General features: G+C 31.8%; 1 protein-coding gene across 1 annotated transcript in view; it reads right to left on the bottom strand.

The window, feature by feature from the left end:
• The window catches only part of LOC118734591 (TWiK family of potassium channels protein 7), a 63,525-nt gene extending 49,057 nt beyond the window's left edge, over nucleotides 1-14,468 (bottom strand). Inside the window, exon 1 of the mRNA XM_036464297.1 lies at nucleotides 14,261-14,468. Within this exon, the coding sequence (XP_036320190.1) occupies nucleotides 14,261-14,458 (198 nt within the window). The 5' untranslated portion in view covers nucleotides 14,459-14,468. The remainder of the gene's footprint in view (nucleotides 1-14,260) is intronic.
• Between the last annotated feature and the right edge of the window lie 978 nt (nucleotides 14,469-15,446).

Here is a 15,446-nt window from a genome sequence, read left to right as displayed (position 1 = left end):
ATTTATCGACATGCTGGCATGATTTTTAACAAAATTAAAAAAAAAAAATTATTTTCGGTACAAACATCAATATAACGAATTGTGGCTACTTCCGGTTTATTTCTCCTATGTCAAAGTATGATCTTTTTTTAAATACAATAAGACCCCGTTTATCAAAATTGAATGTTAAGTGTAGAAGTTATCAGCAGTTAAGTAAAAATACATACACAAAGTTTTCATACAAATTTATGATTTCTTTACTGGTTCAAACTTTTACAAAAATTTTAAATCTTAAAATTGTATGTTAACCTTTTTGTTTGGTTGGTAATTAAAAAAATGCAATATTTTTTTTATTGCACATTTTTCGCAAAAAAAAAAGTTTACCAAAAAATTATAGTTTCCATCAAAAAGCACGGAAAAAGTTCAGATACGTCAGCAATTTTTGATTCTCTATTATAACTGTGGCATGTTATAAGAATATTTAGAAAACTTTTGAAACTAATATTACGTTCAAATTGGCCCCATTTAACTTGTTAAATGAAAAAGAGCTTTTTGGAAAACACAATCGTCCGCATTGAACATTTGGAGTTAATTTGACGGTTGTTTGTTTACCAATAAAAATTCGAAAAAAAATATTCAAAATTAAGTTTTTGTGTTTCAATTTGTTTTGAGCGAATGTCTGCTTCATGATATTAACGCATACGGATGGATTACTTAGATACTTCAAAATGTTTAGTTCGTATGTACTATAAAATAATAAATAATTACCGCTTTGACCTCTTTTTTTGGCAGACAGACATGCATACAATGTTGATATTTTTTCATAGTTTTAAATTTTTAATATTTTTGAGAATAAAAATTTTTTGAACGTTGGCGTGTCAAATGAACGTTTTTGGGTCTTTCTGATTGGCCGGAGTAGAAAGCTTTCTGATACAACTTTGCGCTTAACTGGTTTTCAAACGAGTTAAATGATTTAACTGGTTCGATTTTCCAACAACAATCGCATGCGATTCAACTTGTTTATGAACATATTTTGTTCAATTAACTGGTTCAAGACCATTTAACATGTCTAACTCGTCAATTTTAACGTAGTATAAGAAAAACGCCTAAAATTTGCATGTTTAAACTCGTATAACCTTACGAAACACGGCGGTAACTAGTAACCATAGCAACAACGATTTTGAACAAAATACTGACATATAATTTTTTCCTGGCACGAAGGCATATGAAACAGGTATGTGGTATGCGTGTATTTTGTTGTTGCTTCTGGTATCGAAAGTGTCAAAAACTGTTCTGATTTTTTTCTTCTAAATCAAATAGTGCCATGTGAAATAAAAAAATAATAAGTAAAAAATTGAAATTGGAAAAAAATAAAAAATTTTGCTACTTTCTGCCTTAGTAAATTTGTTTGCTTCTCGAAGCATTGATCCATCCTTTGCAAGGCCCAGTTGTCAGCGTTTTGTGCTGCTGAGTTGGGCGAACGTACCAAAAGCTGCTGTTCAATGATTTGTTTTGTATGACAAAAGGTTCCGCATGCAATAGATTTTAATAAATTAAAATTTTTGTGAGAATAAATTAAAACTATTTGACATTTTCGAGACCACATAATTTGAAAAAAAAAAATAAAAATCAAATCAGCTGCTGTACTGAGGCTACCTGTTCAATGTGCCTTGCCTGGTACAACATTTAGTAAATCTGCGTTTAGTCAGCATTTTTCCAAAGGACTATAAATTATAATATATTTCCAAAAGTTTACACCCATGCAGTCAATTAAATAAATTTTCCCATTTTCCAAAATTTTATCATAAACGTATTTCCTGGTAAAGAAATGTTGCAACCATCAATTTTGAACAAATTGGCTTTAATATTTACTGATTTATCGAAGAGTTTGTATTTCTCTAAATTACCGTTATATGGGATGTGGGCGTAGTTCTTGTCCGATTTAAAAAAATGTCGGCCATTTGGTACATTGTACCAAGGCCAATAACTGTGCCAAGTTTGGAAGAAATTGGTGCAGCGGTTACCAAGATATACACATGTAATCAGAAGTGGGCGTGGCTACGCCCATTTTCCAAAAATTTATAATATTCTTATTTTTTGTCTGAAAATTATTGTAAATATCAATTTTGAGTGAATTATCGTCGGTAGTTACTGAAATATCACAGTTTTCTTATTTCTGGAAATTACCTTCATATGGGAAGTGGGCGTGGTTGCAGTCCGATTTCGCCCATTTTCAATACCCATCTACCTTGGAACACGGGAAACCCACATACCAAGTTTCGTTGAGATATCTCAATTTTTGCTCGAGTTATCGTGTACACGGACGGACGGACAGACGAACGGACGGGCGGACAGACAGACATGGCTTAATCGACTTCTCGATTCATTCTGAGTATTTATGTATACATTTGTCTATATCTATCTCGATTCGTTTTGGCTGTTACAAACAACCGTTATGTGAACAAAATTAATATACCCTTGTGCACAAGTGCGGTCGGGCATAAAAAGTGTTATTGCTAAGCTCATACCCTGTAGTCAAATGAACTAGTTGTAGACTACCTCACAACTAGTATGAACCGCATGCCTAACTAGTCAGCCAACTATCTTTTTTCCATGCCATGTATTTTTAACATGGGGATGTCCTACGAGATGGCAATTGTCAGATTTCGGTCAGAAATATACTAGTCTTATACTAGTTCAAAATAGACAAAAAAATAATAGTCCAATTATGGAGCGAAACCACTACTTTGGGAGTGAAAAAAGAAAACGAATTCATGAATATGCAATAAAAAACGTTTCAATAAGTACACTTTAATATATTATACATTTTTGTTTAGCAGCCTTAAATTTAGCAAAAAAAGGTGTTTCATTTTTTGAGTGTTTATTAAAGGAGAAATAAAAACGTAAATATTTCAAACATTCGAACATAAATTTAAATGCATTTTTCATTAAATGTTATTAAAAATAAAAGCTTTCAGGAACAATAAATACTATATTTTTCATCTTTTTTAATAATATTAAGTATATAAAAAAACATTTTAGTTAAAATTAAAATAAATACTTTAGTTCATTTTCGAGTGAACTTAAATAAAAGTAAAAGTTTTCATTAAATTATATTAAATTCTTTAACTTTGCTCATTTCAGTCCTTTATTTTTAAAATTTTATAAAAGTAATAATTAAAGCATAAAATTTGTGATTTGGATAAGAATAAAATAAATAAATATTCATTATTAAATAATTCATTTTTAAATATTCTTAATTTTTGTCTATAGTTTGGTTTGTTGATTGATAGTTGAAATTAATCAAATAATTATATTATCCAATCGTGTAATTATAAAAAGTAAACAATTAATTGAAAATGCTCAAAAATAACAAAATAATCATGTAATTAAAATTAATGAATTAATTAATGATTTTTAATTAATTATTAATCATTAAAAAGGTGCTAATATTGGTATTTAATCATTAAACGGTTATCAAAAAAAAAATGCTTTTATTAATAATTATTAATAATCATTATGATTATTAATCATTATTTAACAGGTCTGGTATAATTGAATATGTACTCGCTTTAATGGTTTATAATATACCCAAATAAAATTTGTAATATTTTATGTACTTTATTGTCGAAGTGAAGCATAAATAAATCGTTTTGTACTTGGTACAAGTCTGGCAATTTTCGAACTAGCTCGGTTTCAGTCAGCAAATTCTAGTTGTAAACTAGTATTTTTCCTGACTAGTTTGGGATTTCACTGCAAGGTATAAATATGGTTAAGTGAAAATTTATTTAACATTCAATACAATGCCTCATATAAAAAATCAGGGACTAACTAAATTGAATTCTGAAGCATTCTATATACATACATACTAGAGCTCTAGATACCCGGGTATCGAGCAATGCGAGTAGCTCGATACTCGCTCGAAACTCGTTCATTGCTCAACTGCTCAAATATTTGTTCAAAATTGTCGAGTTTTTGAACAATTTCATAAACAAAAGAAAATTTGTAAATTGTGTTTGTCAGCAGCTGCTTTCTAATTCATGTTAAATAAATTATATTATTAAATACCAATGAAACAATCTTTGCATTATATATCAATAATTTGAAAAATTTAAAAAGTTGCTACCAAAAATGTCAATATATTAAAAAAAAACATTGCTCAAATTACTCGAAAAAACTCGAATTGCTCGAGCTCATGCTCGAACATTTTCGAGTAATGAGCATTGAACAAGTGTGCGAGTACTCGCTGCTCATATACCCGGGCTGTTTGAAAATGTGCGAACAAAATCGAGAGCTCTAATACATACATATGCATATGCTATTTAGGCTAAAAAGCACAAATATCGAGGATATGCATATACAAATTTTTTACATATTTTCCTGGGACAGTCTAACACATACTTATTTATGTATACATACCAAATTATTCATACATCCCTAAAGAAAATTGCTACGTGACGCATAAGTATGCATGCATGCATACGTAATTATTCAGATCCATAGAAAATCGAGATTTCGCGTGTTTATTTGGTATTGGACTGCACGGCTTTTACATAATTTCCATTTTCATTTACCAACAGTCAACAAAAAAGGTCCGAAAACCGGAAACCGGAATTTGAAAACTGAAAGCAAAAACCAAATGCCGTTATTTCCTAAAACGCGCTTAGCAATCATTGCCGTATCCACACCTTCGGCAAAGCAAATTTAGATTTGTGAATATTTAGGAAGTGGTGTGGAAGCAAGGAAGTGTGTCTAATGTGTCTCCCCAACGGGAACTAACTGTGTTTGTTTATGGGTCAATGTTGCATTATAATCAAGTCCACCATATTTTCATCTGTTCATGGCTGCCAATTGGTACATTCGAACTGTTTGGCTGTTCAGTCAACGGCTTCCTCGCCTTTGCTTTATTGATTGTTTTTTATTTGACTTAAAATGTCAGCAAATTTATGCACGTTTCCGCTAATTTGCACTCGTAATACTTGGCTGCAGTGGCAATTTAAAGTTAGTTGTTATTTTAACGACGTCAACAATGATTTTCTTTTATTGGGTTTTGTTGTTTTCTGACGCCTCGTTATGGTTATGGCTCTCAATTCCTTGCTTGTTTACGAGTACTTGCTGCCGAAATTCGCCACAACTTCTAACGACTTCGGCTCCAGCAATTATCGCATTACAGCGTTTGGCAGTAATTCCGAAGTAACCATCTTTTTATTACTGTTTGGCAAAAAAATTGAGTAAGCAATGCGGTAATGGTTTGTTTACGTACTTATCAGGATATTTACAAGTAGCAGAATTACAGAATTTAAAAGTCGTAAATATAAAAACACAGTTTGGACTAGGGTGATGTCTTACAGAAATCTTCCACGATCTTCAGATTTTAGAACAAAAATTGAAAAGCCCATGGAGAACAAAGAAGTGGCGGTAGCATGGTTCCTGGGATCAGAGGGCGATTTTGATTATCTAGTTGACAGATAAGTCCGGCGCAAAGTCATTGACTTTACCACAATCCGCTAAATTTTAGAACAATTACATCCCCTTTAAAACAGGAAAGAGTAAAAAAAAAACGGGAAGTCGTTCACTCGTGGCTAAAGAACTCTGATTTCTAAAAATAAACAAAAGTAAGAAAGGTGACCACTTTCGGACCACCTGCTATTTTTGCGGGTTTCGATACTTGATTACGATTCTCGAACACTCAGACAACTGATACTTCTCTTGCGTCAGTTGATGCGCGTACATACGCATAGTAAAAGACCAGCAAAGCCTCTTGGGTTCGCATTGCTGAAAATGGACAAATTATTGGTAATTTTCCTTCGTATGTTTCCCCGGCTTAGAGAGTGGTACCAAACTCCCAGATTTCCAAAAAAAAAACCAGGCATGATGAGACCTTGGTGAGTGAACTCATAATCTCTGGAACAACTGAATGGATTTTTATGAAGCTTTAACTGGTATCTAGACAGTGACCTCGGACATAACATAGGGTATACAAAAATGGAATGTGACAAGGGGGCGTGACACTGTTGATACTGGTGTATGGTAGATACTTACAGTAAAGTAGATATACTTTTGTAAAAAAGGAGTGGCACATCCTGTAGGTGTGAAATTTTTAATCAGCCATAGCTTTGAAATCATACGTCACATGAATTTGAAATTCGGTATGAAGGTATGTCCATGGTAGGCGCTTATAGTAAGGTGTCTATGAATAAGTTTATACAAGTGGCTTGGCACATTTTTAATCAGCAATAAATTTTCATGTACGATTTGGCGTATGAGTAACATTATTTATTGCACATTTTTATTTGACCATTTACGACTTGTTTATTTATCCATCGATTTTCATCGTTCCTAGCTTAATTTAATCGCAAAAGAACAGGCTTTAAATAAAAATAAAAAAAATATATAAAAGATTTGTAATTAATTTAATTTATACCTTTCGAAAATGACCGACCCAAATGAAGTCTACGTGTTTCGGCATTTTTTCTTTCTTCTACCCAGCGCCGCCTGACTGTCCGAGTAGAATGAGATGCTATAACATATGACCAGGGAACGGATTTTATGGAAATTGCCTTTTTGGCTAAAGAGAGTATATTCGATTAAGAATCTTCACGTTTTAGCTTTCCCTGATTCCATATATGTATAGACATTTGATGTTGCCTTTTTTGCTTTTTTTTAAGATTTTACAAAAAAATCAAGTTGATAATGAAGAAAATCGATGGTTAAATAAAGAAGTAATAAGCGGTCATATGAAACTGCGCAAACATTTTTTGTATGAAAAATGAGCAGGAAAGAATGTTATTCATACGCCATGGTCACCTGAAATTATCGCGAGGACTTATCCGTTACTTATAAATTAACTTGATTTTCGGAATCAGCGAGCAATTCTCTATAGGAATTAAGTAGTGGCGTCCGTTGAACATTTTTCCTGTTACCCAGTGTTATTTTTCAGGTTTTGTCTTTTTTAGAGCCTTTTTTACTATCTCTAGTGCCTTCTTCTGCCTCTTTCGCTATGTTATTTTGCCTTTTCCAGCATATATCGTTTGTTTATTTTGCCTTTTTTTATAGGTTCTTAGGTCCAAAAAATCCGGTCTCTGCATATGACTTTTCCTATAGTCGGGTAGGCAAAATGATTTTTTCAGCTCCAAATGTGCTGAGAAGACTCCAATTCCTACTTTTTTGTTCAGTTTTGTACCATCCGTATAGAAGTGAAGTGATCCGTTTTCTCCAGGGCGTGCCACAACTCATTAATTGCCATAACCTCATAAAAAGTTTATAAAAACTTATAAATAAAACAAATCTTAACGTATTATATATAGCTGTAGTCAAATAAATTAAGAAATATTGCTGCAAGCTTACATGTTCTTGCTGCTGTTTGTGACAGTCTATTACGGCCACAAAATGAATATTAAAAATTTGGGGAAGCAACTTGTTGTTTGTATGTAAATACATTGAATATGTACATAATTTTAATTGACAAATGCATATAGGTATATACGAGCGTTCAAAAAGTTGGACGTTATATTAAAATTTGTCTTTTAATTGAGATTTATTACCTTTGGTTTTCTTGAATTTGTCTCTCTGCTAATGGGAAATATGTTGTTTACTAAACTACAGCTGTTTTGTTCCAGAGAGAAAATAAATCATACACTTGCTTATGCAGTGAGAATGTTAGCAATTTATTATGTGTTTTAAAATTTCTCAGTAAATTTTTTTTTCACATTGCCAATGTGGGGACCTCAAGACCTTAGCATGATATGTATGTATGCTTGCATATTAGAGTGGCCATACCGTTGTATGAAAAATTTTGTAGTCGTGTGTTCAACAGATTTCACACAGAAAAATATGAGGTGGCTGTGTATATGAGCAATATATTCCTTAATATTGACTATTTTTTATAGGACCCCAAAAAACCCCAAAATATGGGACCCATAAAAAATCGAAAACAATTGTATATTATTATATAAAATACATGGATAAATAAATATTTTTTGATTTTGAAATAAAGAAAAATAGGGGATATTTTTGCGATATAGGAAAAACCTAGGAATTAGAATTCGGACTTAACTTGTTTTCCCCCACATGCATTTTTGGACCACCCTTATGTTCACCCCTAGTAAATGTAGCTAATTTATACAGAGCATAGCCTTTAAATACAGTGCTGTCCTTTATGAAACTGCATGTGTGGTCACCGTAACTGTACTAAACACTTGTACACACAATAGGTTTATGTATTTTTTAATGCCAATAAGCAAACATTCAACAACTTTGCGATATGCGTTCGGCATATAAATTAAGCTGCTTACATGTGAGTATTTTTAGCTTAATACTTTAAGATATATTCAACCAGTTCTTCGCGTTAATCCGCCGACATCTGACAAAGGCATGCAAGTGCTGATATTCTTAAGAAGTGCACAAAGACAACTTCAAATGGAATATTGGTCAACAAAGTCCTTGCCATTCGTACCCTAATTTACTGATACATATTTTTGTGCTACTTACTTTTATTGCTATTGTTGCTGTACGCCCTAACGACATCGCTTTTTGGCATCACTTTTTTTGCCATAAAATTGCACGCCAATGACAAGTACAAGTGTAACTGTCAACGATGCGTCGGTTCCGAAAAATTTATGACCCCCGGAGTTGACCGTTTGCAATGCGATGACAGGTTGCGTGATTGTGTGTGGCAGAGCTGGTTAGTAGCGAATCAGTGTTTATTATAAGGATTTTTGTATAGCAAATACATGTATCGCATTTGTATATGTATATGGAACTTATTATAACGAACCAAGGGCGAAATATTCTTATACCTTTCTTCATATTTATCTCCTAGAGTTTTTTTGCTTTTGATGAATCCGATTTAATATTGAAATCTTATTTGGGAACCTAAACGTTAAATTGGTTAAACCTTTGTGACTATGGAAGCTAAATTAAAGTTAGCAGTTTTGCTGTAGCAAGCCAGCATTGTGATGCTTTATCAAACGCTTTGCCAAAATAGTTGGATTCGGTGCCATTTCCTTAACTCTTTTCTATCAACTTGCCAATAATAAGCCACCAGCAGACAACCGAACAAAACAAACACAAATTTATAGATAAATTAATTATACAAATGTGTAGTGAAATGGATGACCTTTTTACTGAAATAAAAATAATATATGAAATATTCTTAAAAGTAAAAGATCATAGTGAGTTTATAATAAAAAAAGGCAACATATTTTTACAAACACTAAGAAAGAATTACCGAATTTACTTAAAATTATTTCCTTTCCGCTCTCTATTCCAGCAACCTCGGCATTCACTGGAAGAACTTTATTCATTACCTAAAAAGTGTTTTTACTTTTTCTTTTAAATAAAATACTATATATATATGAAGTGTACTATATTTTTTCCTATTCTTTTGAAAAAGTACTATAAATATCTCAGAAAATGTTGGCAACCCTACTTAAAACCCAAATAGTTTTTGTATGGTGCTTTTGATTTGGTTCCATATTAACCACAGAGTCTGTTAACTTTGCTCGCGCCATGCGGCTTATGGACCTGGTTTTAATATGCTTTCAAAACGAATATCTAATTAAAAATCGGCTGCATTTTACATGTCGGAAGACGGTTTAGAATATCTAGGTTTTTTAATTTTTCACAGTTTTTGACTAACATATCCCCAAAATCTGAACGATGTGTCCAGGTTGCATGTATATCTTAAATAGAGTCAAGATTTACGTAGGTTGGCATTGAAAAAAAAAAAGACTAAAATCGTTACTATTTATTTGCAAAAGCTATCTAAATTTAAGTAATTTTCTCGAGGTCCTTCCATATGGATTATTTTATCTTGAAACTGAAAGTTATATAAAATAAGAAAAATACCATTATTATAGCCGAAGGACCACCCTTCCAAACACGGCTAGTTTTGAAAATGTACGACAATTTTGAAAAAAAAAACTAAACAAGTAGTTTTTAAGTAAAAAATACAAATGACTTTAATGCTCATATACAAACATAGGAGTACCGTTAATATCTTCATGGTTAAATGATCGGAAATAAACCAATTTAGTATTGGACCACCTATCCGACAAAAAAAAATATATATTAATAACGGTTTAGACGGTCAAAAGTTATTCAGTACATACATTAAAAAATATATATACCGATGAATTGATAATATTTTCTCCTTTTTTGTAGTCGGTTACAAAAATTACGCCTTGCTAGTTATATGTATTAAAGTATGCATGCGTATTTGCTTGCTTGAGTAGGCGGCCCTTTAACAGGTAGGTGTTTGCCTTTGTTAAAGCCGCAATGGTGGTTTTGATGAAGGTTTTACAGAATATTGTTAAAAATAAATATTTGATTTTGCAGGACATCTTCTGTACGTAATATTTTAACATATAATTTTCATAAAAGTAAATCTATTAGCCAGATAAATTTTTCGGGATTTTGGTTTACCAATATATATTTTTTTTTATTGAGTTAAAAGGCATATCTTTGTCATAAAACACTTCTTATTATAAATTTTTTGGTACTTTATTTGTTCAAGGCATCCTGTTTTTATGATACACCCTACCGCAGGGGCTGGCTGAAAATTTGCAAAAAAGCCATATATGTGACCTTAGGCCTTAAATAAATATTTGTGCTGATGTGGGATCGATCGGTAGATACGTTTCACATTTCGTTTATAATGTTGCTTTCCAGATTCGCAGCAATTTTCAATTTTCGGTTCAAATAATTTAATAGTTTTTTTTTTCAATTAAGGAATTATGGTTTCTGGGTATCACCAGCAAAAATTCAAATTATATTTATAGTACATACATATATATATGCATGCATGTGTGTATATATGTAAGTAGACAAATATACAAAATACATACATATGTATGTATGTAAAGATATTTGCAAATTGTGGAAAAGTAGGACTCACTGTTATTCTTCCAAAAATAAATTGTATGCATTCGCAGCATCGTTTCCACTTTGCATTGCCGTATTTTCACAAGCAATACATGTGTTTAATTATAAAAATATATGCATGTTCAAAATATTTCAACAAATTATTGTCTTCACTTCACACCATGCACGCATTCCTCGCACGCAAAAAATTAAGTAAATTTGTAAATACTTATTTATTTTTTAATTGTATATGTATGTAGTATTAGGCTGGGTCGCCTTTAAAAAATGCATTAAAATTGTATTCGATTCGTCAAGTCCTATACTCATCACATTAGTCTGTAAGATTGAGAGCTTTTCCTGATTTAGTTTATTAAGAGAACACGCCAGGACTGTTCCGGTGAAACTTTGCAGCCAGCTGTATATATCCAAAAAGCGCACTGCGGAGCTTTGACATTTGACAACCGGTCTAAATTATTTGGTGTTTTTTCTGCTAAGTAATCATTTCAAGGATCTTATAATTCGACTTCAAATAGCGCAAGAAAGCAAACGTAGGCGGACAGTTTTAAGACAGATTATATGTAAGTATATAGCTGTGGCGCCAAAGTATATCCTCATGATTAAAATATTGCCAACCAGTTCCGACAAGTAAACAAAATTATTGTTTTTTTGATAATTTTGCTAAAAATAAATATTTCAATCGAACTTACTTTCAAATGATTCAAAAGAATATAAGCTCAAAAGTAAATTATGAAAACGTCGTTTAAAATTGTAATACAGTAATCCCCGGCTAAAAAAATATTGCATAAAAAATCCATGTAAATTTTCCCGCATTCTTGAACCCGATTTATTGGTTTCCCCGTATAATTGGTTAAAAGCATGTGGCATTGAAAAGAGATATACCTTTAATTTTCCCCGGTTAATTGTTCCTTACGTTTATTTTATTTTTTATAACAATTATCTCTAAAAATGTGAGGACAATTATACATACTGACGTATGAACAATAATAAATGTAAATTGTTTTTATTCCTTATATTTTTTCGTTCGTGGTCCATAAAGAGCATTCTTACGAAATAAACAAATGCCACCAAAAGTATTGATACCAAAAACAGTTGGTATCGAACGAAGAGTATCGATACATATATACTTGTATATACTCGTGGCGTTTCACTCCTAGTTGATGTATGTATGTGCAAAGGTCAATAGCATTTGCCGCCGGAAAGAAGAAAGCTTATTAAAAAAGATTACAAAAAAAGGTATACATATGTATCAATCAATTTTCACCAAAACAGAGTGGCAGTCATGTTCTAGTGCTGCTGAATTGGCTGTCTGATTGCCTTTGGACCATAAGGATAAAAAACTCCACAACGATAAGCAAGAAAGAAGTTGGGTGAGGTTGGTTCTAAAACTGCCGTATATAAAATTGTTATAAGGCACACCGTTTTACTAAGTTTTTCCAAAGCGTACTCTTGCGACCACTTATATTCTATTGCACATAAAAAATTGATCCTTGTCCTTGCTTAAGTATTATATTATTAGTTTACCTCATACGACCCTACTGTGACACTGTGTGCAGAGAAATAAAAGAAATATTAAATTTTGCAGTTTTACTCAAGCTGCAAACTTACTGATACCAGAAGATAGCGCAGCCGTATACGAAATCACATAAACACATGCAAAAATATATTCATTGTTTTTTTTTGTCTGACATAAATCCTCTCGCGTAGCATGACATACCGTGCTGGCAATAGCGCTAAGCTGCTCTGAATTTACCTGGCAAAGTTTTACACAGCCGAAAGTTTTGAAATTTCAGCACAGTGATTTGCCGTGTTTTTAAAATTTTTTTATTTGGATGAGTAAATATTTAAATTTATTTGAGATAACTTTGCAGAAAATGGTATCGAAAAAGTGAAGAAAAACCAAAATGAATGCAAATCTCGACGAATATTGTTGCTTTTTGGTAATTAAATATTAAAAGTTAAAAGAAATTGGTTACATTTTCAATTTAAGTTGAGAAAGAATTTCACATATATTTTTTCATTGCCTCTACTAATTTAATATGTTTTAAGAACTTAAAAGCCCTGAAAAAAAATAAAAAAAAATATTCAAACAAATCATATGTTACAAAATAATTTCTTTGGAAAGAAAAAAAAATTCCTTGGACACACACACGAAATAATGGCAAATTTTTCTTGACCGTTTTCTTGAGAGCTGCATACAGCGCATAATGATGAATTTTATGAATTTGCGAGTAGTAAGCAAGATGAGAAATTTGCTTTCAATTTCCCCTTCTGTGATATTTTTTAGGCTGATCAGCATCATACTTTAAATCAAATGAAAGGATTTGCTTTCTGGCTTGAATATTAATGACTGCTATTCTGCCTGTATGTATGTATGTATGTATATGTATGACCTTATATTGTTCTCACTTGAATTTTACAATCCATTTTTAAAGCATCACTTTTGAAATGTATTTACAATCAATATTTCTTGACAGCCGAAATTAATCACACGTGCCGATTTCTATAGAAATTTCCTATTTTCGTTAAAAATTGACCCGAATTTATCACTCATTCACAAAATTTTTCACCATGTAAACATTTTCGTTGAAAGAGTTTTAAAGACATGCCCGTACTGCAGACTTTCGCAAATTGCTTTCGCGAAAATGTTGTTCTTAAATAATGTACGCAAATGAATCAGTCTAACAAATTAGTTTACATTTTTACTAAAACAATAATCAAAAAATAAAACAAATTTTCAATTACATACTATTATTTATTACCACTTGTTTTATTTAAATAAACAACCTAAAACATTTTAAATCAACACGAAAATTTAACAAAAACTCGAAGCAATTTTTCATGCTCATTTTTATTGTTTTCCTTGCTGTTTTTGTATTTATTTTAAAGTGGCTAGTAAAAATTTAAATGCTGCAAATATAAATGTTTTATGTGTTTGTTGTGCGAAGCCAAGGGGAAAATAAATACACAAAAAAAAAGAAAATACACAATTGTGGGCTAAGTGAAAATGATTATTGCAGAAGCTAATAAAAATGCTATAAATGAAATGTGGTGAAAAATTCAGGCAATCCGTCTCGAACACTTGGCGTTCAACAAGTGAAGGTAACAACAACTAAGTAGGTAGGCGTTTTTTTCCATGGCAGCTACGATTTTCAGTATTCGTTAAGGTGCGAGGTGTGTGAATATTTTATAAGTTCATGCGTGTTAAAATAAAATTAAAAAAAATTTTGATAAAAATTAAATAAAAATATTATAATACGTTAAGTGTAAAATATTTTGTAATTTTACATTCACTTTTGCAATTTAATTTGGACGTCTTCAATTTCTTTCTTTTTTCACATTTTCGCTTTACAACCCTTTAATTTTTGCTCTAATATTTTTTAGTTGTTCTTCAACTCACCAATCCACCCACTCCGCAATAGATTGACAGCGATACCAATAGGCCAATGTGATTTAGTGCTGATTTCCATTTACTGGACTTCCAACAGCCTTTAAAACAGCCACGACTCTTCTCCTCCGGTTGGGCGCGGACATCTAAATGTTTTAGTTTTTCCAATAGTTCGGTATTGGCCTCATCAGCTGAATCGAAACCAGCCATTATTTTTTATTTTTTATTTATTTTTTTGTTGGCCGATCAATATTTTAAATTTAAACGCGCATTTTACACATAGTTATTATGTAAATTCATACATGGCAAACACTACACACACTCTTGCCTTCAAGTATTGTTGTGCCATTTGGGAATTATTTTAATTTGATTTCTTATTACCATCAAAAAAAAAACACATACTAGATTTGGTATACTCAGCTTCTGCGCATATACATATATGTATGTATGTATGCAAACACTTTGACTCAGTTACACTTTCTTACAAGATATCGCCTTAAGTCGTATGCGTTGTCCTTTTCGCCGGGAATTGACTGCTTGCGGCGACACATAATTCACTATAATTTTAAAACCGATATATTTTTAACGCATTTGTTTAAGTACAGCTAAATATATACATGTGTATGTGCATTAGGGCTACGATGAACTCTAAGCCAAAACGGCGAGCAAACTATGTACCAAGAATGACGTTTGACCCTCCCAATTTTCAAAATTTTCATTTTTGGTATATAGTTTATTCACCATTTTTGCTTATAATCGAACGTAGAATTCGAATATGCGATAACATTTTTTTCGAAATCAACTTACTCCGCCCTAATGTTCATAGTTACATTGTATCAAAAGTTTTCGATATATTTGGTTGACAGACTAAGTTAAGTCGTATAAGTAACATTTATAATAATCAAAACCCCTTTAAAAAACACTTTTTCTTGAAAAAACTGGTAAGTTTACAGTAAGTTGTTACATTTTGAAGTATCAAATTTCATTCGATTCGAGCCACTGCTTCATTTTTGCCCATCATTTGTACGGATACGGAGCACTGTGCGTCAGCGCCACTTAGCTAATCCATTTTTTACTCTTCTAATTTAGCCAAAATACTCGTATGTTCCGAGTATTAGCCAAATCTATGTAAAATATTATGCGTGCAGCGCCTCTAAGTGGAACCACTGTTTTCTTCTAATTTGAGAAAGAAAAGTTC

The sequence above is a fragment of the Rhagoletis pomonella genome, unplaced genomic scaffold (assembly GCF_013731165.1).
Source record: "Rhagoletis pomonella isolate Grant_MI unplaced genomic scaffold, Rhpom_1.0 Rhpom_scaffold_00002, whole genome shotgun sequence".
NCBI classification, from domain to species: Eukaryota; Metazoa; Arthropoda; class Insecta; order Diptera; family Tephritidae; genus Rhagoletis; species Rhagoletis pomonella.
The sequence above is the reverse complement of the archived record's forward strand: the minus strand, read 5'-3'. Positions and strand labels throughout refer to the sequence as shown.